This window comes from Alexandromys fortis, unplaced genomic scaffold (assembly GCF_014885135.2).
Source record: "Alexandromys fortis isolate MF-2015 unplaced genomic scaffold, M_Fortis_MF-2015_v1.1 scaffold_27, whole genome shotgun sequence".
Lineage (NCBI taxonomy): Eukaryota > Metazoa > Chordata > Mammalia > Rodentia > Cricetidae > Alexandromys > Alexandromys fortis.
The window spans coordinates 3,706,450-3,730,979 of NW_026067952.1; the positions used below are offsets into that span (position 1 = coordinate 3,706,450).

The window sequence follows — 24,530 nt, forward strand, 5'->3', positions numbered from 1 at the left end:
TTTTTTTTTTTTTTTTTTTTTTTTTTTTTTTTTTTGGTTTTTTGCGACAGGGTTTCTCTAGCTGTGGACCCTGTCCTGGAACTAGCTTTTGTAGACCAGGCTGGCCTCGAACTCACAGAGATCTGCCTGACTCTGCCTCCCGAGTGCTGGAATTAAAGGCGTGTGCCATCACCATCTGGCCACACACACAATTTTGAAAAATGAAAACTAGCAATAAACAAGCTCAGCAGGACTTAACTGATCCAGATGTCTGGATCAGTTAAAAGCATTGGTTGCTTGCTCTTCCAGAGGTCTTGAATTCAATTCCCAACAACCACATCGTGGTTCACAACCATCTATAATGAGATCTGGTGTCCAAGCGTACAAGCATGCAGAACACTGTATACATAATAAAAATTTATTTTTAAAAAAAAAGCTCTACAAAAAACAACCACACTCGCATGCACTAACAATGAACAATTTGAAAACAAAGAGTGAGTGTCTTACTTAAAATAGTATCAAAAAGAACAAACCACTAAAGAATGAACTAGCCAAATTAAGGCAAAATGCTTACTGTACAAATGATAATATTAGCGTAAAATGAAAGATGTAAGTAAGTACAAAAACATTTTGGATATATGAATTAGATGGTTTAATAATAAGATGGTAATTTTAAAACTGACTTATGACTCAACGCAGTATCTACCAAAATCCCAATGATCTCTTTTACAAAAATAAACCCTAATCTAAAACTCAGAGAGAAATGCAGGATCCCAGAGGAACCAAAACAGTCTTAAAAGAGGAGAAAAAAACTGAAGGTTTCACGTTTAACCAAAGCTGTAAAAGTCAAGACAGTAAAGTACTGACATAATGACCTACATACGGGACAACAGAATATAACCAAAGTTCCAGAAATAAACCCAGACTTGATCTCCAGCAAGTACCAATACATAACTCAACGAAAGAAAAGCTTAAGGTTTAGCAACAAGTGATTGAAATGGTCAATGACCAGTTATCAGCACACAAAAGAATGTATCTGGATACCTACCTCAAGGCATGAAAATTAACTCATCTCCAAGCAAATGTTAGAGCTAAAACCACTAAATACATAAAGATATTGCACAAGGTCATGATGTCTTAGCTATAGCACCAGAAGCATAACTGACAAAAGAAACTGGACATCACCTACTTAAAACACAATTAGATTAAGTATTTCTTTTTTAAAATAAGTAGGGGCTGGGATGATGTCTCAGTTGGTAAAGCATTTGCATGTAAACATGACAACCTGAGTACAGTTCTCCATCTCCACACAAGAAGCCAGATGCTAAAGCACACGCTTGCAATCCCAAACTGGAGAGGCAGAGGCAGGCAGATTCCTGGAGCATACTGGCCAGCCACCCTACCTGCATCAATGACCTCCAGGTCAGTGAAGGACAGTATCTCATGTCTCAGAAAGTAAAGTGGAGAACAACTAACTAAGAAAGACAATCAACATGGACTCTGGCTTCCAGACAACACAAATACTCACATGCATACTCACAGGCATATACATGAACATATATCACTCACTCACACACACACACACACACACACAAAATCAATCACTCAATGAAACTGCCTTCTGGAGAAGAAGCCTAAAGTACTGGTACCAGGCACCATTTCTACTTACTGTAAGTTGACCTGCGACTCCAAAATCTGCAAGCTTTGCATGGCCTTCTGTGTTTAGCAAAATGTTTCCTGCTTTGATATCGCGGTGTATTTTTCTCATAAAATGAAGGTATTCTAATCCTTTAAGAGTTGATTGCAATATTGTAGCTATTTCATCTTCTGTTAACTAAAAAAACAAACAAACAAACAGTAAGAAGTCCCAACCCTGTTCACACCACACATCAGAAAAGGGAGCAGTTACACCCAAACTGACGCACAGCTGTTCTGGCCACACTCCGGTCCCTCTCTCTCCTATTCCCTGCCTGTTCCCTCTTCCTTATGGCTCTCCTCTTCATCCACACACCTGTACTCCGGCTTTCTTCACTGTCTGTCTACTCATCAGAACAGCGGAGAACTTTCCTTCTCCACGCCTGGTCATTCTGTTTCCTTATCTTGTCAGCACGGAGACAACCCGACATACTATGCAGTCTTCCTTAATACAGACACACGCGCCATTAAAAGATGTCTTTTATTGCTTACTTTTATATCCCAAGCACCAAGAAATACTTCTAGAACAATGTGGGCCGCAACCCCTTTGGAATCGCATATCAGATATTTACATTACGATTCATAACAGCAGTGAAATTACAATTATGGAGTAGCAATGAGATAATTGTATGGCTGGGGATCAGTACCACATGAGGAACTATATTAAAGGGTTGCAGCGTTAGGGAGTTGTGAACCACTGGGCTAGAGTGACTGACTGCTGAAGATCAGACCAGATGCGGACTCTGAAGATCACACCCAAATCCTAAGCAAAATCCATCCAACTCTCACTTAATTCCTGGTCTGGCAAACAACCCACATTCAGGAGTAAGCTGTGGACAAAAGGATCCAGGATTAGTGAGACCCTGTACTTCTGGCACACTTTCCTTTACTTTTAGTCCAAGCTTTAAACTTGCATAATGAGAACTAATAAAGAGGAAAAGCACCCAAACAAGAACAAAAATGAAATCCAGTGGAAGTAGTTTAACATGAAGAAATACACAAAAACAGAATGCCACAGCAGCAGCAGCGCTAATAACCAGAAGAGGAAAGTCACCTGCAAGTGAACTTGAACAGCAATTCCTAAAAGAACACAATCAGGAATTTAAAATTTCTCACAGGAGGTAAGACCTTAATCATGAATTTTTTAGGTTTTAAATCCATCTAACACCTACCTATATTTAATTATACAGTAATTTTCTGCTTAAAATAAAGGCTTTCCCCTCTCATGGGCCCTTTTCTACCCCCTTACCCCATGTGGATAGCACTTCCACAACATTAGAAGCTACGATCCACATCAGAACAGACCTACGTCAGAGACAGCGTGTGGTGTCTGTGGCTCTCAGCCTGGGCAACCTCACCGAACAAAGAAATGATCATTCCACCATGATCATTTCTTTGAGACAGGTTCTATCATGATACATATTTAAAGGTTTTATATCTTTCTGTGGTCATAATTCTTCAACCTTAAACAATATTTCTAGTCCCCTGTGGCTGGAGGCTATCACACTAGTTTTTATATAACACACAGCAAACTAATTAAGTACCTAGACGAATAAATTAGTATTAAGATATCAGAAGTTACAGAAATCACCAACAGAGTTAATTCTAGACTGCTGAGAGACCAGAAACAACTTGGTGCTGCACACAACCTGGGGCTTCAATTTTTTTTTTTAAGATTTATTTATTTATTATGTTTACAATGTTCTGCCTGCATGTATTCCTGCAGGCCAGAAGAGGGCACAGATGGTTGTTACAGATGGTTGTTAGCCACCATGTGGTTGCTGGGAATTGAACTTAGGACCTCAGGAAGAGCAGTCAGTGCTCTTAACCTCTGCGCCATCTTTCCAGCTCCTTGGGGTTTCAATTTTAAATCAACAAATTAGTCAAGGTTTCAACATCTCTTAAATTATTTATTTCACTTTTTGAGACTATAATATATCAATCTCCTCCCTCCTTTTCTTCCCTCCAAAGCCTCTCAGTCTTTGCTCTCTGCGTCTGGCCTCTTTTATCATTGTTGTTATGTTCATATGTGTGTGTGTGTATAATATAAATATTTATAATATTCCTAAAACATAACTATAACCTCCTCCATCTGCATATTACTTGTATACATTTTTTCAGAACTGACCATTTGGAACTAGAAATATATATTATGTCAGAGCACTATTCTTGGCTAAAGAACTTACTGTCTAAAAAAGAAAACATACAAATTCCCAATAATGTAAATTAAGAAAAGGAAACAATATGATACAAAAATTTATAACTTGAGTTTCAATACAGTCCCATCTTATAATTTATATAATACTTCATGATTTACAGTACACTTTTTCATACTTAAGCTAATTTTTACAACATTCCAAATACTTGATATGGAGATGACCACTCCCATTCTTACAACCAAAAACAAAACCACCAAGAGCTAAAATTTCCCGTTTCAACAATCTACACAGAAACTAGAGCTATTTTCAAACAGCCTATCAGATGACTCCCTCATTTCTTAGAATCTAGACATGCTCCTTCCGTACCTGGAAAACACTCACCCATCAGTTGGGTCTGATAGCCACATGACCTACCAGACCCAACATCATCAAGCCTGTCCACCTTTCAAACCTAAAGCCCCCTTTGTCTAATCCCCCATTCCAGTGGCTGCAAACATACCAAACACACTGCAGCCTTGGAGTCTTCACACTGGCCAGTTCCTACCTACAGTGTCCCTGCAGGAGAGTCTGCTCCTGCTGCTCTGACCACCAAGACTCTTTACCACTCTCCCATCACCATCCCTACCGATTCTCTCCAGAGCACCTCCCATTACCTCGCATTTCCTTCCCTGTTTGCTTACTGTTTCCCTACTAGAAGCTGTACTGCCGTAAGAGCGCCATACACCATCATAAACCATACACTGTGGTCTCTTACCTTACTGCTGGATCCCTAATGCCTACAGCAGTATTCTGCAACAAAAAACTAGAATCCATGACTCTTAGGTCCAATCCTACAATCTCAGGCACAATACTCTTTTTTGTTTGTTTGCTTGTTTTGGTTTTGGGGTGTGTGTGTGTGTGTTTTAAAGAGGGTTTCTCTGTAGCTTTGGAGCCTGTCCTGGAACTAGCTTGCACAACAACTACTCTTTTATAATACCCTGTTCAACAGCAAGTAGAAAAAAAAATATTCTGTGGTTATACTTGGTAGGAAGACAAATTCAAATCCAAACATAAACACTTAGAACTCATTCTAGAGGTGAAGAGATGATTCAACCATTAAGAGAGCACTCTGCTCTTCCTGAAGACCTAGGCTTGATTCCCACTACCCCCACTGTGGGGCTCCTAATTGCCTCTTAACTCCAGCTGTAGGGTAAGCAGAACCCAGCGTCTATGAGTGCCCATACTCATATACACAAAGCTACTCAGACACATAACTCTTAAAAATCAAATATTTTTTAAAAGTCATCCTATAACTGCCAGATCACTTAAGGGGAGTGTGAGCTCAAGGCCAGCCTGGGCTACATTGTCAGTTCCAGGTTACTCTCCACCATGAAACCCCTGTCTCAAACAATAAAAATTCATCACCAAACCATGATTTGATAATTGTTCCCTGTCTCGAAAAACCAAAAAAAAAAAAAAAAAGATAATTGTTTCACCTAATTAAGTAAACAAAAATCACTGGAATGAGTCAATATCAAACTGTCACATTTAAGAGAGAACTGAGCATGGTACCAAGGTCCTGTGATCCAAACATTTGGGCTGGAGCAGAAGGATCAAAAGTAAAAGACCATACTGAGATTCTGTCTTTGTTTGAGGTGGGAAGGAGGAGAGGAAAAAGGAGCAAAGACCCAAGGAAAAGGAAGCCTCTGACAGTCATTTCTCTAGGTGAAAAAGCGGCATGTGAATAAAAGGCCTGACAAAAGATGGCAAAAATGCTGGCCCAGCAGCCCTTTTAGGAGGAAAACGTACCGTCTTGTTTCGTAACCGAATGATATCCGATACAGAACCAGCCCCACAGTATTCCATAACAATCCAGAGGTCTGTGTTCTTAAAGTAGCTGCCATAATATTTGACTACATGAGGGCTGGAGAGAAACACAATACAAATTAGTGGAACACCCTTTAAACATTTCAATTTGTTCTGTTCAATGCATTAAAAGTAATTTCACATCTCAAAAAATGAATTATTTCTAGTTAGAACTAACACAGCAATCTCCTGATAAGAACTTGAAATTAGATCACTTTTCCTAAGAATAACACAGATTCAAAACAAGGGAAATGTATAAGTATATAATTTATCCTCAGAAAATAATCACAGATTCTCAAAAAATTAGCTACCAACACAGAATGGTAATAAAAGAGAAAATAGATACAATTTAAATGACCATCCAATATGAGGAAGCTTAAGAAATAATGGCACCACAAGTCCCTGGAACATGTTAGAGGAATATTTAATACGTAACATTAATATGTCCTGGGACTGGAGAGATGGCTTAGCTGTTAAAGAGTACTTGCTGATCTTCCAAAGGACCTGGAGTTCAGTTCCCAGCACCCACATGGTGGCTCACCACTGTCTGGAACTCCAGTTCCAGAGATTTGACACCCTCTTCTACCCTCAGGCACCAGGCATGCAAGTGGTGCACAGATATAAATGCTAGCAAACCACCCATATACATAAAATTTATGCAGCTTGCTGGGCGGTGGTGGCGCAGGCCTTTTATCCCAGCACACAGGAGGCAGAGGCAGGCGGATCTCTGTGAGTTTGAGTGAGTTCCAGGACAGGCTCCAAAGCTATACAAAGAAACCCTGTCTCGAAAAAAAAAAAAAAAAAAAAAAAGAATGGTTGCCAAGCTAAGAGCAAGAGCCATGAGCTAGGGTAAAATAATTACACTGCAAAATCCATATGCCAAAAAAGTCAATATCCAAATACAAAGAAATTCTGCAATCAGTAAAAGGTTACTCATGACCCTTTCTGCTTTAAATATAAACATAAGGCAGATTAAAGTGAGGCGCTGTGCAGCTTAGCACTGCACACCCGACATGCACGAGGCCAGAGGTTCCAGCCACTGCACTTCCAAAACCAAAACCAGGATGTACCAAACAACAAATGGCTATAAAGTATCTCTAACACTTGCTTTTATACATAGTATAACTCCCCTAAAATAAGTTCTGCACGAGCTATTTTGTGTTGAAATTTTATTCCATTATTTGGTTGGGATCACGTAGACTGACGCTATTTTAAAAAGCTACGTGTGGCACCATGCTGAAGAATAACAAGACCAATTCCAACCAGAGCCTGAAGAGATCTCAGAGGGAAAGATACTGTGCTGAGGTGCGCTGGCTGACTCAGACTTCAGCTCTGCCAAGTGTCCAATCTCCTAACTAAATGAAATAAAGGCAACACCCTAGTGTTGCTGTGGTAACTCCAAACAGGCTCAAAATAAAGGTGAGAAGGGAGAGATGACAGAGCAGTTAACAGCACTGGCTTCTAGAGGAATAAGGAACAACCTACGTGGTAGTTCAAAGTAACTACAGTTCTAAGAGATTCAATAACCTTTTCTGATCCCTGCAGGTGCTAGGCACACATGTGCACAGATATACATACACAGACAAAACACCCAAACACATAAAATAAAATATACATGTATACATATATCCTTGATCCAAAAAGAAAGGAAATCAGTTGGCTTGACAGCATGAATGGGAACACAATTTCAATTCATAGCCTATTACAGAGCTCCCTCTGCTGGCAGAGAAGAAGTACAACAATTCCAACACAGGAATTTGACCTTGATTTTTGAGATCAAGAGAAATTCTACTAGAATCCTCATGATCCCATGAAGCTGGAACCACCTGATATGGGTACTGGGAACTGAACTCAGGTCCTCTGGAAGAACAGAAAATGCTTTTAACTGCAGGGCGATCTCTCCAGCCCCAGATTTTGAACTTTTTAAAAGCCTGATACACAAGGCATTCCAGAAGTTTTATCAATTTATCAATCTACCAATAAATAACAATACCACTCCTTTACAGCCTCACAGATAATGAATCTGAGCTCCTAACCAGACAAAGGGAACTATTTTGCCTTTGAAAACGAGACATTAGTGATTGCCACGCAAACCGTAACCTGAAAGATGAGGAGCAGAAGAGACATGTGGGAACACTGCCCTGCAAATGTCCCCCTCAGCTACAAGAAGCTACCTGAGCTCCTCAACTCACCAAGCTCTTGCTGAGGCTCTTGTGTAAAGTGCTCCCTCTGCCAGAGTACCTCCACCTGCCTGCCTGCTGCCAAGCTTGCAGCTGCTCTATAAGGAGCCCCAGCACAAGTTAAAGACCCTCTACTGTACTTTGACAACACCCTCAGCTTGTCCCGGTATTAGAACTCATTTCATTCACTAAGCTTGGCGGCTTCTGGGATCAACTAAGAGATACAACAGTGAGTCTGTCAGTGATGGCATTTACGAAAAGGACTGACTGAAGGAAACGGCACCACCCAACAGCCCAACACAGAAAGGTCTGAGGGGAAAGCAGTCTTCTTGCCAGCCTGTCTCTGCTTCTTACTGGCACACCCGTCCGTCCCCACTGCTGCTGCAGTCCCTATCACTGCCACCCCTCACCGGCACCAGACTCCAGTTTCTTGGGTTTTTCAACACAGCCTAGGACGGTTGTGACATCCAGCTGTGGGAACTGAGCACTATCTAGTTCTCCACCTCTCCAGTCTGCAGCCAGCCACTGCTGGACATCCAGATCCTACAGGGAAGCCATTCCAGTATGGCCTGGCCTCTCCACTTAAGTTTAAAGCCCCAGGTGTGCTTGGTCATCTTTTTGTTTTTCTAATTGTTCCCCCTCCCTAGAGATCAAACCCATTTTCCTCTGTCTGTACAGGAGCAGACAGAAGATATAGGCCTTGGAGGCAGCAGCCTTTCAGTACAGAGGCACCAAAGCAGTGGAATGGCTGTGGCTGTGCTGCAGCTGAGCCTTACCACCAAAAGCAGGGAGCCAACTAGATGGGCCTAGGGGCTGGTTTGCCGTTCCCTGGGTTACAAGAGAGGCTTAAGTACTCTAAGTGGAGGCTGAGGTGAGCTCAGCAGTAGACCAGCACATGTGGAGCCCAGAACTGGACCCCTAGCATGGGGTGGAAAGTTAACGGGAAGAAAAGAAGATAACCAACAAGACCCAGGTCTTTAAACTGATGCAAAACTTAGGCTAAATTGAACCTATCCTCCTCAGTCAATATTTTGTGCTCTCAAATTATTCCCTCTGTGAGTTGGCCTTTAAGCTCAGGTACTAAAAGGCAGCATGCAAGACTCTTAAGTGAGGAGCCGAACACAGGAATGAGGCCAGTCACAGGAAGGATCAGGCATGAAAGAGGAAGGCAAACCCAGGTCTGTAGCACACATCTATAATCCTAGCTCCTTGGGAGGCTGAGGCAAGAGAAGCACTTAGAGGCAGGCAAGTACTAGAAAGAGTTTAGTAGCCTGGACTCCATTTCGTTTCACTTGGCAGCCTGGGTAGGCCCTTTACCTGCACTTGCTATTCACACGCACCCCTCTCTGCAAAATGCACCGAGCAACCTGCTAGCAACTTAGACCCCCATCTGACCAGGGTACACACACCCTACTCTGAACAATGGAATAGGTTTCTCCTCCCCTTGACAACCATCAAACTTAGACAAACACTATGCAGCCATATTTTTCTCATGTCCAAGCACAAGACAAGAAATTGCAAATCTGGCCTGCACCAGTTTTAGATTCATGCACAGCCAGGCACAAGAGTGTCCTCAAATGAACTTTTAGGGAGGCAAGACTCCCCTATAACTCAGCTGCATTAGAGAAAGACACATGCACAGTATGGGGAAATGATCATATAAACGAATCTATCAATCATAACAGAACCACCCAAACTACTTCTCTAGAAACCAGGCCCTCCTTCCTCTAGGCTCCCACAGAAAGAAGCCTGAGGCAGTAACTGTGCCTTCTATGGCCTACCTCTCTCCTGCAGTGTATCTGACCTGTGCCTTCTACGGCCTACCTCTCTCCTGCAGTGTATCTGACCTGTGCTCTGCCTAAACAACTGCCATGCTACTCTGCAATCTATGTGGGCTTTTATCTCATTCCTGAACACAATGGCAAAAGCCTGGAGACACCAGGCCTAGACTCTGACCACAGGTAACAGCTTGAAAGTTTGAGAGAAAGAAAACCAGGCAACATACAAGACCCTGTCTCAAAAGGCAGAGCAGTGGTAGGGGTGCAGTTCGGTGGCAGAGTGCTTACCTAGCATGTGTGAGGCTCAGGGGTTTAATAACCAGCAGAGAAAGTAAAAGGGAGAGATAAAGAGAGTAGGGGAGGAAGGAAAGGAGAAAGAAGAAAAGAAACAGCAGGGATGGGGGAGGATCCTTTTGAGGAGATGTGACAGGATTTTTAAACCTGCTCAATCATCTTTGACTGACTGTCTTGGTTAAACAGACACTATCATGAAAATGGATTGTAGATATGTACAGCACTTCAAATTTCATTACTAACGGAGATGAATTATGTATGAAAACAACGTATATGCCCTCCTTCAGGAGAACCCTTCAGTGACAATGGTCAGTGAGAGAATGGCCACTGGGGTTCAAAAGCAAATTCTTCCACAGCCCCTGCTCCTCACAGTCCTCCAAACACAACCTACTGAGCAGATTCCTTCCAGTAAGGCACTTAGCTATGGCAACAGAACAGGCCCAGGGCTAAGACCACATGAGCCAGGAGAACCTATATCTGGATCAGTTAGGAGACAGAGCCTCACTTTTCATCGTTCCTTCCTCTTCCTCATCCTCCGTGTTGATCACCATGGTGCCCAGCTGTGATGGCAATGTGTCATTGTGCTCAATCATAGTGTTGGCTCCATCACTCATTGTACTGGCTACCCGGACAGTGCCCATCTCATCACCAGCAGCTCGAACCATTGTACCAGAATCCATTTCATCTTCCTCCTGCAAATGAACAAAAAAACTCAACCTGGAGCTAATTGTTTAAAAGATTTAAAATTTTCTGAACTATTGTTACTCATCTTGATGCAAAAATTTTTCTGGATTTGATACTTCTCCAGGCTGTATACATACCTTAGGAACTGAGAAGCAAGTATTTAACCAGAGATGATCCCAAAGTCACCATGTGACAACTGCGTATCTAACCTAAAGGACCTTCTTCCCTTCCTTCTATTCGATTTCCAGCACAGACACAAGTACCCCTGGAATCTACAAGGTTGTGAGTGATTCCAGAATACAGCATGAAAATTTTAAAAGAGCTTGGGAAAACCAAGCCTCCAAGTTGGGAGATAACTCCCCTGCCTCCCTCTAAAAAAAGATAAACTGGGAAAAAAAATATGGGGGCAAAATAGTCAAACGTAAGTGTCTCGAGTAACACAGACCCATCCAGGGTCCAGCAACACTGAATGAGACTTGGGACAAAGCGCTGGGCATCATGACCTAACAAGCAGTTACTCCTGAAGCCACCACAACGCCTGCCACTCACTGAGTTTTCATCATCATCCTGGTCCACTTCCCGCTGCTGAGCTTCCTGGCGCTTCAGTTTCACATCCATGGCTTCGTTGATTAAGTCTCGCAATATCGACACTCCTTTGGCACTTTTGACAAATGGGTGCTTAAGTAAAACGGAGAACAAGAGATACAAGTTTATTTTCAAACAGTGGTAGAAACACATGGTAGAAACCTGGCCGCATTTGTCATATGAATCAGTGGTCTAATTTTTCTCTTCACACCTAGAGCAACTAAGCCACACCCACTTCATGACTCTAAGGAGACAGATGACCATTTGGACCTGTGCCTTGCTCTCTGTCTCACCTTGAGGTCCTTTTCTTCTTTACTTCATTGAAAGGGTCAGTCTCCACTACATCAGTCCCAATGTCTGAATTCAGGATGCAGACCTGGAGCAGGCACCTTTACCCTCCGAGACCTTACCAGCCCCATCTTATGTTTTTCCTGCCTTTGTGGAGCAACAAGAAACCCTGGCAGCTAAAGTTACATAGAGAAATTCTTTGCAGGAGTTGCCTATATATCCAAACTTAGTCTGGTAGTAACCCATGTTTCCTCCTTGCAGGGACAGTACATCCCTGCTTCCCATCACCAACAGGGCAAAGGTCTCCAAGCCTTTGTTAAGTACTCTAAAGGCTGGAAGGGTGCTTCAGCACGTGGTGGGACAGCAGAACAGAGGCTCTTCCATAAACCTCGGTCTCCGTCATTTCATCTGGACAGGTTTGGCAACACCCTTAGAAGAGCAAGAACACCACATCACATTGTTCTCTGTACTTGCAAAGTACTCAAGGTCATTTCCTTCCACTCTTCCCGGACACATGCACATCTGGCCTATTATGATTTGACACCAGTCTTGAGCTATTTATTACCCACCTACTGTTCTTCCTGGTGGGAGAAATGTTTCTGAGCTTCTTACTGCTCTTAATTCTAAACTTATTCGTGATACACTTCCTTTTATTACCACTATGTTCTTCAAGTTAAATATTTTCTACGTCCTTCTATTCAATAGTTTTAAACTTCCCTGGCAGCACGGACTGTCTTATACCTCATTCCTATGTCCAAGCCAGTGACTTAGCAATGTGAGACAGCACAGAGAGGTGACACATACCTGTAGGAGCTGAGTGGCTGTAGCTCTCTGATCAGGGCTTTTTACCAGACACTGCTTCACAAAATCCATGAAGTTGTCTGACCACAGTTCTGGCTTACGGAATGTGGGAGGAGGGTTTGTGGGAATCATGAATATTGCCTAGTTTAAAAAAAATAGATAAAATGAAAATGACAGTCCAATACAAACAACTATATCTGTTTGGTAAGATGACTTTCTACTTTATGTTTCTACCCAAACATAAAGCGTGTCCACGTGGAGTACAGAGACCAGAGACCTGCTCTTCTTCCCTTTCCCTCCCTCGCTCACATGCAGCCCTATTCTAAACCTAATGATGCTCCTCAAAAAAACAAACAAAAAGCGGTGGTGGCGCACGCCTTTAATCCCAGCACTCGGGAGGCAGAGGCAGGCGGATCTCTGTGAGTTCGAGACCAGCCTGGTCTACAAAGGGAGTTCCAGGACAGGCTCCAAAGCTACAGAGAAACCCTGTCTCAAAAAAACAAAAACAAAAAAACCCACTTTTTCCTTGTGTGTGTGTATGTGGTAGTAATACACGTGTTCACACAGGTATGAGTGCAAATACATGTGCATGCATGTGTGCATGCATGCATGGAGGTCAAGGACCAACCTCAAGTGTCACTTCTGAGGGCCGGTAGCTCAGTGGGGCCTCACATAAATGAGACACTAAGGTCAATCCCCACTAGTAACAAAATAACAAGAGTGCGGCTCCTCAGGAACCATCCATCTTGTTTTTGAGTCTCACTGGGACCGGGAACTCAATGGTTAGGTTAGGCAAGCCAGCCAGCCATGGAGCCCTAGGAATCTGCCTGACTTCCTCTCCCGGTGCTAGAATTATAAACACACATCATCACACAGAGCTTTTCATACCAATGCTAACGAATGAACTCAGGTCCTCAAGTTTGCAAGGCAAACACTTTACCAAGTGAGCCATCTCTTCAGCCTCATACAAGTTTGGGATAACAACATCAAGTGGGTTTCAATGTGAAAAGACACCACCTATGAGTACCTGTACCCTGAAGACAACTTTAGCCCCATGGTTGTTAAACTCTCCTCCTTCAAAGTTACCAACACATGTCAGCAATGACTGTAAGATCATCAACAAAGTACCGAAAGTCACAAGGGAGCTATCAGCCTCAAGCCAAACCAAATGATATTCGTTAATCTTCATTGGTTTTTCTCTTTTTTGGTTTTTTCAAGACAGGGTCTCTCTGTGAAGCTTTGGTACCTGTCCTAGATCTCACACTGTAGACAGGCTGGCCTTGAACTCAGAAATCTTCCTGCCTCTGCCTCCCGAGTGCTGGGGTTAAAGGAGTGCACCACCACTGTCCAACTAATCTTCGTTTTTTTAATCATGTGTGAAGGTGTGAGTGTGGGGCGTGGGGGTGAGGAGAAAGAGAGAGAGTGTGTGGGGTACTGGGGTTGAATGCGGGGCCTGGGGATGACAAGCAGGAGCTCTGACGCTATCTTTCCAGCCCCTCAAATCCTCACTCCGCAGAAAAGAAAAACTAAAAATCAAGCTATTAGAGTAAAGCACAATCAAATTCTACTTTACAAAGTCTGGGGTTATTACTAAGGGCTGGAGAGATTGCTCAGTGGTTAATATCCCATACTGCTCTTCCAGAGGGGCTGATCGGCTCCCAGCAGCCATGTCAGGCAGTTCACAACCACTTACAACTCCAGCTTCAGGGACTCTGACATCCTCTTCTGGCCTCTGGGGTGCCACATAATTATATAATAAATCTTTCTTTATAAAGACTACTAATTGTTGAAATTTAAATGATGGAAACCCCTACTTTATGAAAGATAAAACTCTGCATTAGACAATTTATGCTGTATTTTTAAATCTAAAAGAATGACCACATAAACTCCCCCCTCCTTGACTCTTCAGTCCCACAAAAAAAAGGGAAGGAATTTGTCTTTGGGTATACAAAACTTTTTAAAAATATCTCAAGTCTTTTAGTGAAAGAATGAGTTAATTAAAGACAATGAAAAACCGGTGTGGGGGTGAAGAAAGCTATGGATCCTCTGGGACGGGGGGGGGGGGGGGGGGGGGGGGGGGGGGGGGGTTGTCTTTCAAGAGAGCTGTGTGTTCTTGGAATAAGTAAAGCCTGAGAACTTCTTAGGGTATCGGCACTGAGAAAGGTTGGGGGAGGTGCAGCCTGTGAGCCATAATGCCGTACATAAGTGGGCCCAGGATGCAGGCTGGAGAGAACACAGGCACCTGATAGAGTCTGAGGATGCACAAACCAAAACAGCTACAGAGACCAAGCATGAAAAAGGCAATCTGTGAACCAATGGGTTGCTGTCAGTGCAACTGAAGACGACACTGCAGTAGGTGGGGTCTGACACTGGGAGACCCAATGGGGAGCCACGGAAAATGATTCAATGGAGAGCTAAAGATGTAGTTGTCTAAGCTATCAAAAGTGTATGTAATGTATAATATGTAAGTCAATCTACACATTTCTATCATCTATGTCCTTCAAGGAGACTATCAAGACATACACTCTAGAATGCAGAATGGACTAGATTCAGATTAATGACTGATTCAGATTTAATGCTAGGGAAGAATATCAGCTATGGTAGCATTTATCATGGTATAAAATCAGCTCACTTCTTGTTTGGAATATAACCAAGAAAGCTGCACTAACTTTCTATTGATAACCAGTAACTGATCATCCACCTGGCTGTTTCCTTACCCGCATTGGATGAATATCAGCATATGGGGGCTTGCCTTCAGCCATTTCTATGGCGGTTATTCCCAGAGACCAGATGTCTGCCACGCAGTTGTACCCAATTTCCTGAATCACTTCAGGAGCCATCCAAAACGGTGTTCCTATCACTGTATTCCTCTTTGCCATCGTATCCTAAAACGGAAAGGGGAGACCAACACAAAGCATGAAAACTACTGAGAAAAAAGAAAACACTTTGAAAATTAAAAAATGCTTTGCTTATGTCCTGTAGTACAAGAGTGGCACAAACATTATGAGAATGACCAATTACTTTTCACTTAAATTTAATTAAGGCAGGAAGTATAGGCAGGAAAACCAGTCAGGAAGTAGAGGTGGGTCAATGAGAACAGGAGAATTCTGGGAAGAGGAAATCTTGGCCCACAGTCCTGGCTCAGACACGGAAGAAGCAAGAAGTGACTGCCTCGCTGAAAAAGGTACTGAGCCATGTGGCTAACATAGACAAGAATAATGAGCTAATATAAGTTATAAGAGTTAATAAGAAGCCTGAGCTAATGGGTCAATCAGTTTATAACCAATGTAGACCTCTGTGTGATTTCTTTGGGACTTAAAGATTGTGGGAACTGAGCAGGACAGAAAAATTCAGTCAACACTGGAAGGAATTAGGGAAGGGAAAAAATATGATTAAAATATATTGTTAAAAGTCTAAAGGATCAAATAAAAATGTTTTTAAAAATGCTTTGTACTTGAAACATATCTAAAAGCAATACCCAAGACATAATGATACACCTCACTAAAGAAATCAGGCCAGGTGGTGGTAGCACATACCTTTAGTCCCAGCACTTGGGAGGCAGGGCAGGTGGATCTCAGTGAATTTGAGGCCAGACTGGTCTGCAGAGTGAGTTCCAGGATAGCTAGGACTATTACATAGAGAAACCATGTCAAGAAGAAGGAAGAGGAGGAAGAAGAGGAAGAGGTCCTGAATTTGAGTCCCAGCACCCATGTGGAGTGGTTCACAACCACCTGTAACTCCAGTGCCTCCTTCTGGCCTCTACACTTGGTAGAGCATATGTAATCCGTGTGCTCCCTCCCAGTGGGAGATGATGGGAGGTAGAGACAAGAGAACTGCTGGTATATGTATGCACCAGGAATAACAAATATCCCGGTATCAAACATTACACAAAGTAGAAGGCAAGGCCTCACAAACTATATTCACATACATGAACTTTCAAGTACACATACATGTGCACACACACAATTTTTTTCTCTCTCTCTCTTTTTTTTTTTTTTTTTTTTTTTTTTTTTTTTTTTTTTTTTTTTTNTTTTTTTTTTTTTTTTTTTTTTTTTTGGTTTTTTGCGACAGGGTTTCTCTAGCTGTGGACCCTGTCCTGGAACTAGCTTTTGTAGACCAGGCTGGCCTCGAACTCACAGAGATCTGCCTGACTCTGCCTCCCGAGTGCTGGAATTAAAGGCGTGTGCCATCACCATCTGGCCACACACACAATTTTGAAAAATGAAAACTAGCAATAAACAAGCTCAGCAGGACTTAACTGATCCAGATGTCTGGATCAGTTAAAAGCATTGGTTGCTTGCTCTTCCAGAGGTCTTGAATTCAATTCCCAACAACCACATCGTGGTTCACAACCATCTATAATGAGATCTGGTGTCCAAGCGTACAAGCATGCAGAACACTGTATACATAATAAAAATTTATTTTTAAAAAAAAAGCTCTACAAAAAACAACCACACTCGCATGCACTAACAATGAACAATTTGAAAACAAAGAGTGAGTGTCTTACTTAAAATAGTATCAAAAAGAACAAACCACTAAAGAATGAACTAGCCAAATTAAGGCAAAATGCTTACTGTACAAATGATAATATTAGCGTAAAATGAAAGATGTAAGTAAGTACAAAAACATTTTGGATATATGAATTAGATGGTTTAATAATAAGATGGTAATTTTAAAACTGACTTATGACTCAACGCAGTATCTACCAAAATCCCAATGATCTCTTTTACAAAAATAAACCCTAATCTAAAACTCAGAGAGAAATGCAGGATCCCAGAGGAACCAAAACAGTCTTAAAAGAGGAGAAAAAAACTGAAGGTTTCACGTTTAACCAAAGCTGTAAAAGTCAAGACAGTAAAGTACTGACATAATGACCTACATACGGGACAACAGAATATAACCAAAGTTCCAGAAATAAACCCAGACTTGATCTCCAGCAAGTACCAATACATAACTCAACGAAAGAAAAGCTTAAGGTTTAGCAACAAGTGATTGAAATGGTCAATGACCAGTTATCAGCACACAAAAGAATGTATCTGGATACCTACCTCAAGGCATGAAAATTAACTCATCTCCAAGCAAATGTTAGAGCTAAAACCACTAAATACATAAAGATATTGCACAAGGTCATGATGTCTTAGCTATAGCACCAGAAGCATAACTGACAAAAGAAACTGGACATCACCTACTTAAAACACAATTAGATTAAGTATTTCTTTTTTAAAATAAGTAGGGGCTGGGATGATGTCTCAGTTGGTAAAGCATTTGCATGTAAACATGACAACCTGAGTACAGTTCTCCATCTCCACACAAGAAGCCAGATGCTAAAGCACACGCTTGCAATCCCAAACTGGAGAGGCAGAGGCAGGCAGATTCCTGGAGCATACTGGCCAGCCACCCTACCTGCATCAATGACCTCCAGGTCAGTGAAGGACAGTATCTCATGTCTCAGAAAGTAAAGTGGAGAACAACTAACTAAGAAAGACAATCAACATGGACTCTGGCTTCCAGACAACACAAATACTCACATGCATACTCACAGGCATATACATGAACATATATCACTCACTCACACACACACACACACACACACAAAATCAATCACTCAATGAAACTGCCTTCTGGAGAAGAAGCCTAAAGTACTGGTACCAGGCACCATTTCTACTTACTGTAAGTTGACCTGCGACTCCAAAATCTGCAAGCTTTGCATGGCCTTCTGTGTTTAGCAAAATGTTTCCTGCTTTGATATCGCGGTGTATTTTTCTCATAAAATGAAGGTATTCTAATCCTTTAAGAGTTGATTGCAATATTGTAGCTATTTCATCTTCTGTTAACTAAAAAAACAAACAAACAAACAGTAAGAAGTCCCAACCCTGTTCACACCACACATCAGAAAAGGGAGCAGTTACACCCAAACTGACGCACAGCTGTTCTGGCCACACTCCGGTCCCTCTCTCTCCTATTCCCTGCCTGTTCCCTCTTCCTTATGGCTCTCCTCTTCATCCACACACCTGTACTCCGGCTTTCTTCACTGTCTGTCTACTCATCAGAACAGCGGAGAACTTTCCTTCTCCACGCCTGGTCATTCTGTTTCCTTATCTTGTCAGCACGGAGACAACCCGACATACTATGCAGTCTTCCTTAATACAGACACACGCGCCATTAAAAGATGTCTTTTATTGCTTACTTTTATATCCCAAGCACCAAGAAATACTTCTAGAACAATGTGGGCCGCAACCCCTTTGGAATCGCATATCAGATATTTACATTACGATTCATAACAGCAGTGAAATTACAATTATGGAGTAGCAATGAGATAATTGTATGGCTGGGGATCAGTACCACATGAGGAACTATATTAAAGGGTTGCAGCGTTAGGGAGTTGTGAACCACTGGGCTAGAGTGACTGACTGCTGAAGATCAGACCAGATGCGGACTCTGAAGATCACACCCAAATCCTAAGCAAAATCCATCCAACTCTCACTTAATTCCTGGTCTGGCAAACAACCCACATTCAGGAGTAAGCTGTGGACAAAAGGATCCAGGATTAGTGAGACCCTGTACTTCTGGCACACTTTCCTTTACTTTTAGTCCAAGCTTTAAACTTGCATAATGAGAACTAATAAAGAGGAAAAGCACCCAAACAAGAACAAAAATGAAATCCAGTGGAAGTAGTTTAACATGAAGAAATACACAAAAACAGAATGCCACAGCAGCAGCAGCGCTAATAACCAGAAGAGGAAAGTCACCTGCAAGTGAACTTGAACAGCAATTCCTAAAAGAACACAATCAGGAATTTAAAATTTCTCACAGGAGGTAAGACCTTAATCATGAATTTTTTAGGTTTTAAATCCATCTAACACCTACCTATATTTAATTATACAGTAATTTTCTGCTTAAAATAAAGGCTTTCCCCTCTCATGGGCCCTTTTCTACCCCCTTACCCCATGTGGATAGCACTTCCACAACATTAGAAGCTACGATCCACATCAGAACAGACCTACGTCAGAGACAGCGTGTGGTGTCTGTGGCTCTCAGCCTGGGCAACCTCACCGAACAAAGAAATGATCATTCCACCATGATCATTTCTTTGAGACAGGTTCTATCATGATACATATTTAAAGGTTTTATATCTTTCTGTGGTCATAATTCTTCAACCTTAAACAATATTTCTAGTCCCCTGTGGCTGGAGGCTATCACACTAGTTTTTATATAACACACAGCAAACTAATTAAGTACCTAGACGAATAAATTAGTATTAAGATATCAGAAGTTACAGAAATCACCAACAGAGTTAATTCTAGACTGCTGAGAGACCAGAAACAACTTGGTGCTGCACACAACCTGGGGCTTCAATTTTTTTTTTTAAGATTTATTTATTTATTATGTTTACAATGTTCTGCCTGCATGTATTCCTGCAGGCCAGAAGAGGGCACAGATGGTTGTTACAGATGGTTGTTAGCCACCATGTGGTTGCTGGGAATTGAACTTAGGACCTCAGGAAGAGCAGTCAGTGCTCTTAACCTCTGCGCCATCTTTCCAGCTCCTTGGGGTTTCAATTTTAAATCAACAAATTAGTCAAGGTTTCAACATCTCTTAAATTATTTATTTCACTTTTTGAGACTATAATATATCAATCTCCTCCCTCCTTTTCTTCCCTCCAAAGCCTCTCAGTCTTTGCTCTCTGCGTCTGGCCTCTTTTATCATTGTTGTTATGTTCATATGTGTGTGTGTGTATAATATAAATATTTATAATATTCCTAAAACATAACTATAACCTCCTCCATCTGCATATTACTTGTATACATTTTTTCAGAACTGACCATTTGGAACTAGAAATATATATTATGTCAGAGCACTATTCTTGGCTAAAGAACTTACTGTCTAAAAAAGAAAACATACAAATTCCCAATAATGTAAATTAAGAAAAGGAAACAATATGATACAAAAATTTATAACTTGAGTTTCAATACAGTCCCATCTTATAATTTATATAATACTTCATGATTTACAGTACACTTTTTCATACTTAAGCTAATTTTTACAACATTCCAAATACTTGATATGGAGATGACCACTCCCATTCTTACAACCAAAAACAAAACCACCAAGAGCTAAAATTTCCCGTTTCAACAATCTACACAGAAACTAGAGCTATTTTCAAACAGCCTATCAGATGACTCCCTCATTTCTTAGAATCTAGACATGCTCCTTCCGTACCTGGAAAACACTCACCCATCAGTTGGGTCTGATAGCCACATGACCTACCAGACCCAACATCATCAAGCCTGTCCACCTTTCAAACCTAAAGCCCCCTTTGTCTAATCCCCCATTCCAGTGGCTGCAAACATACCAAACACACTGCAGCCTTGGAGTCTTCACACTGGCCAGTTCCTACCTACAGTGTCCCTGCAGGAGAGTCTGCTCCTGCTGCTCTGACCACCAAGACTCTTTACCACTCTCCCATCACCATCCCTACCGATTCTCTCCAGAGCACCTCCCATTACCTCGCATTTCCTTCCCTGTTTGCTTACTGTTTCCCTACTAGAAGCTGTACTGCCGTAAGAGCGCCATACACCATCATAAACCATACACTGTGGTCTCTTACCTTACTGCTGGATCCCTAATGCCTACAGCAGTATTCTGCAACAAAAAACTAGAATCCATGACTCTTAGGTCCAATCCTACAATCTCAGGCACAATACTCTTTTTTGTTTGTTTGCTTGTTTTGGTTTTGGGGTGTGTGTGTGTGTGTTTTAAAGAGGGTTTCTCTGTAGCTTTGGAGCCTGTCCTGGAACTAGCTTGCACAACAACTACTCTTTTATAATACCCTGTTCAACAGCAAGTAGAAAAAAAAATATTCTGTGGTTATACTTGGTAGGAAGACAAATTCAAATCCAAACATAAACACTTAGAACTCATTCTAGAGGTGAAGAGATGATTCAACCATTAAGAGAGCACTCTGCTCTTCCTGAAGACCTAGGCTTGATTCCCACTACCCCCACTGTGGGGCTCCTAATTGCCTCTTAACTCCAGCTGTAGGGTAAGCAGAACCCAGCGTCTATGAGTGCCCATACTCATATACACAAAGCTACTCAGACACATAACTCTTAAAAATCAAATATTTTTTAAAAGTCATCCTATAACTGCCAGATCACTTAAGGGGAGTGTGAGCTCAAGGCCAGCCTGGGCTACATTGTCAGTTCCAGGTTACTCTCCACCATGAAACCCCTGTCTCAAACAATAAAAATTCATCACCAAACCATGATTTGATAATTGTTCCCTGTCTCGAAAAACCAAAAAAAAAAAAAAAAAGATAATTGTTTCACCTAATTAAGTAAACAAAAATCACTGGAATGAGTCAATATCAAACTGTCACATTTAAGAGAGAACTGAGCATGGTACCAAGGTCCTGTGATCCAAACATTTGGGCTGGAGCAGAAGGATCAAAAGTAAAAGACCATACTGAGATTCTGTCTTTGTTTGAGGTGGGAAGGAGGAGAGGAAAAAGGAGCAAAGACCCAAGGAAAAGGAAGCCTCTGACAGTCATTTCTCTAGGTGAAAAAGCGGCATGTGAATAAAAGGCCTGACAAAAGATGGCAAAAATGCTGGCCCAGCAGCCCTTTTAGGAGGAAAACGTACCGTCTTGTTTCGTAACCGAATGATATCCGATACAGAACCAGCCCCACAGTATTCCATAACAATCCAGAGGTCTGTGTTCTTAAAGTAGCTGCCATAATATTTGACTACATGAGGGCTGGAGAGAAACACAATACAAATTAGTGGAACACCCTTTAAACATTTCAATTTGTTCTGTTCAATGCATTAAAAGTAATTTCACATCTCAAAAAATGAATTATTTCTAGTTAGAACTAACACAGCAATCTCCTGATAAGAACTTGAAATTAGATCACTTTTCCTAAGAATAACACAGATTCAAAACAAGGGAAATGTATAAGTATATAATTTATCCTCAGAAAATAATCACAGATTCTCAAAAAATTAGCTACCAACACAGAATGGTAATAAAAGAGAAAATAGATACAATTTAAATGACCATCCAATATGAGGAAGCTTAAGAAATAATGGCACCACAAGTCCCTGGAACATGTTAGAGGAATATTTAATACGTAACATTAATATGTCCTGGGACTGGAGAGATGGCTTAGCTGTTAAAGAGTACTTGCTGATCTTCCAAAGGACCTGGAGTTCAGTTCCCAGCACCCACATGGTGGCTCACCACTGTCTGGAACTCCAGTTCCAGAGATTTGACACCCTCTTCTACCCTCAGGCACCAGGCATGCAAGTGGTGCACAGATATAAATGCTAGCAAACCACCCATATACATAAAATTTATGCAGCTTGCTGGGCGGTGGTGGCGCAGGCCTTTTATCCCAGCACACAGGAGGCAGAGGCAGGCGGATCTCTGTGAGTTTGAGTGAGTTCCAGGACAGGCTCCAAAGCTATACAAAGAAACCCTGTCTCGAAAAACGAAAAAAAAAATTATGCATCTGTGTGTATGTGTGTGTCCTGTTTACGAGAGATAAGCTATAAAACAATAAAGTAATCACAGTTGAACCCCCACAGAGACAAGGAAAGATGTGCCAAGGGATATATAACAATGAAGACTTTACCAAAAAGAAAGCCATCTTTTTTTCCTCCAAAAGTCATAATATAATTGGGAGTAACAAAATCATCACCATATAATACAAAGAAAGAATATTTAATATCAAAACTTGAACTTTAGGTCTTAAATTTCTGAGAACTCAAACACCCCAGTAAAATGAAAGTCTGTCCTGACAATTTGTAGCATTAACAGCAGGACTGCTGTTGGAAACCAGGTTGCATAGCAACCAAAGATGCTAAAACTACCCTGGCTTCCTGAACATATGCCAGTGAGCAGGACAGAAGGAAAACAGTCAAAGCACAGGTAACTGAGTCCCTGTGGCTCACAACTGTCCTGTGTGCTCTCCCTCTCCTCCTGCAGCCGTTTTCTTTATTGCCCAAACACACTGTTGGGATCTGTTCTATGCAGCCTTGTACTCTTGTGAACTATACATGCCTAGCCTGTGAATGCCCAGAAAATGGACGGAAACTTCTGATATTCTTACTCTAGCTGCTTTTCTCTAGTAAATCAGGCAAAAGTCCCCTATACCCTCCCCTTACTCAAAAGACAGTGGCATAAAAATAAAAAAAGCAAACAAACCCCCAGAACACAAGGATTCTGCCCTGTCTTTTTTTTTTCTTAGAAGGCTGAATGCAGAGAAGGATCTTCAAAGCATCACTTCTTAGCACACGATACTCTTACAGAGAGCCCAGGTTCTGATTCCAGCAACCACACGACAGCTCACAACTGTCTATAACTCCAATTCCAGGGCTCTCATACCATTTTGGGGTCTCCATTGTCTTCAGGGACTCATGGTCCACATACATTCATGCAGGCATATGCATAAAAAAGTAAAAATAAATCTTTAAAAAAAAAACATGCTGGCCAGTGGTGGTGCATGCCTTTAATCCCAGCACTGGGGAGGCAGAGGCAAGCAGATCTCTTTGAGTTCAAGGCCAGCCTGGTCTATAGAGTGAGTTCCAGGATAGTCAGGGCTGTTATACAGAGAAACACTGTCTGGGGGGGGGGGGGGGGGAACCACTTTACTTAGAAGCATTTCCATACTCTTTATATACAGTCTCAATTTGCCAATTAGAAAGCATTTGAGTGAAGTAAATCATACAGAGAAAAACAAAAACTGCTAACTTAATTCTGACCAACCCAGTCAAGGGGGAAAAAATGGAGGCTTTTGAACAGTAAACAATAACCACAAAATAAAAAATACAATGGGAAGAAGAGGAGTGGTGGCTGTACTTCAAAGCTGGGGAGATTTAAGTTCCCTGTAAAATAACAAGATTCATTGCCCCCACATAATCCACTGAAGGCTGAAGCCTGACAAACAGGAAGTAACACTGGTCTCACAACACTGGCCTCAGGACAGATGACACCTCAAGTGCAAACCTCTCCATCCTCACTTCCAACTCCCGGACCTGGCACTGCCCAAACCTTACTTGTCTCTCACATCTAGACAGTGCTGGGTTTGCCTGCTCCATCAGTGGCCAACTCATGTTGTCATGGAACTTCACACAGATCACGTGCTCTTCTGTGGTTGACTCTGGGGCCAACTTCCTGCTTATAGCATTTGACAAATCTTAGTTCCTCAAAATTAAACACTTAAGAACTCTTGACTCGAATA

The 24,530-nt window shown here is 41.7% G+C and overlaps 1 protein-coding gene across 2 annotated transcripts in view; it reads right to left on the minus strand.

The window, feature by feature from the left end:
- Stk4 (serine/threonine kinase 4) overlaps positions 1–24,530 on the minus strand; it is an 89,216-nt gene that overhangs the window by 52,602 nt on the left and 12,084 nt on the right. For both annotated transcript variants that reach the window (XM_050151021.1, XM_050151022.1), the window contains 6 exons: positions 21,931–22,045; positions 17,958–18,122; positions 15,006–15,173; positions 12,292–12,429; positions 11,164–11,292; positions 10,436–10,622 (listed from right to left, as the gene is read on the minus strand). In XM_050151021.1, coding sequence (XP_050006978.1) covers positions 10,436–10,622; positions 11,164–11,292; positions 12,292–12,429; positions 15,006–15,173; positions 17,958–18,122; positions 21,931–22,045 — 902 coding nt within the window. The remainder of the gene's footprint in view (positions 1–10,435; positions 10,623–11,163; positions 11,293–12,291; positions 12,430–15,005; positions 15,174–17,957; positions 18,123–21,930; positions 22,046–24,530) is intronic.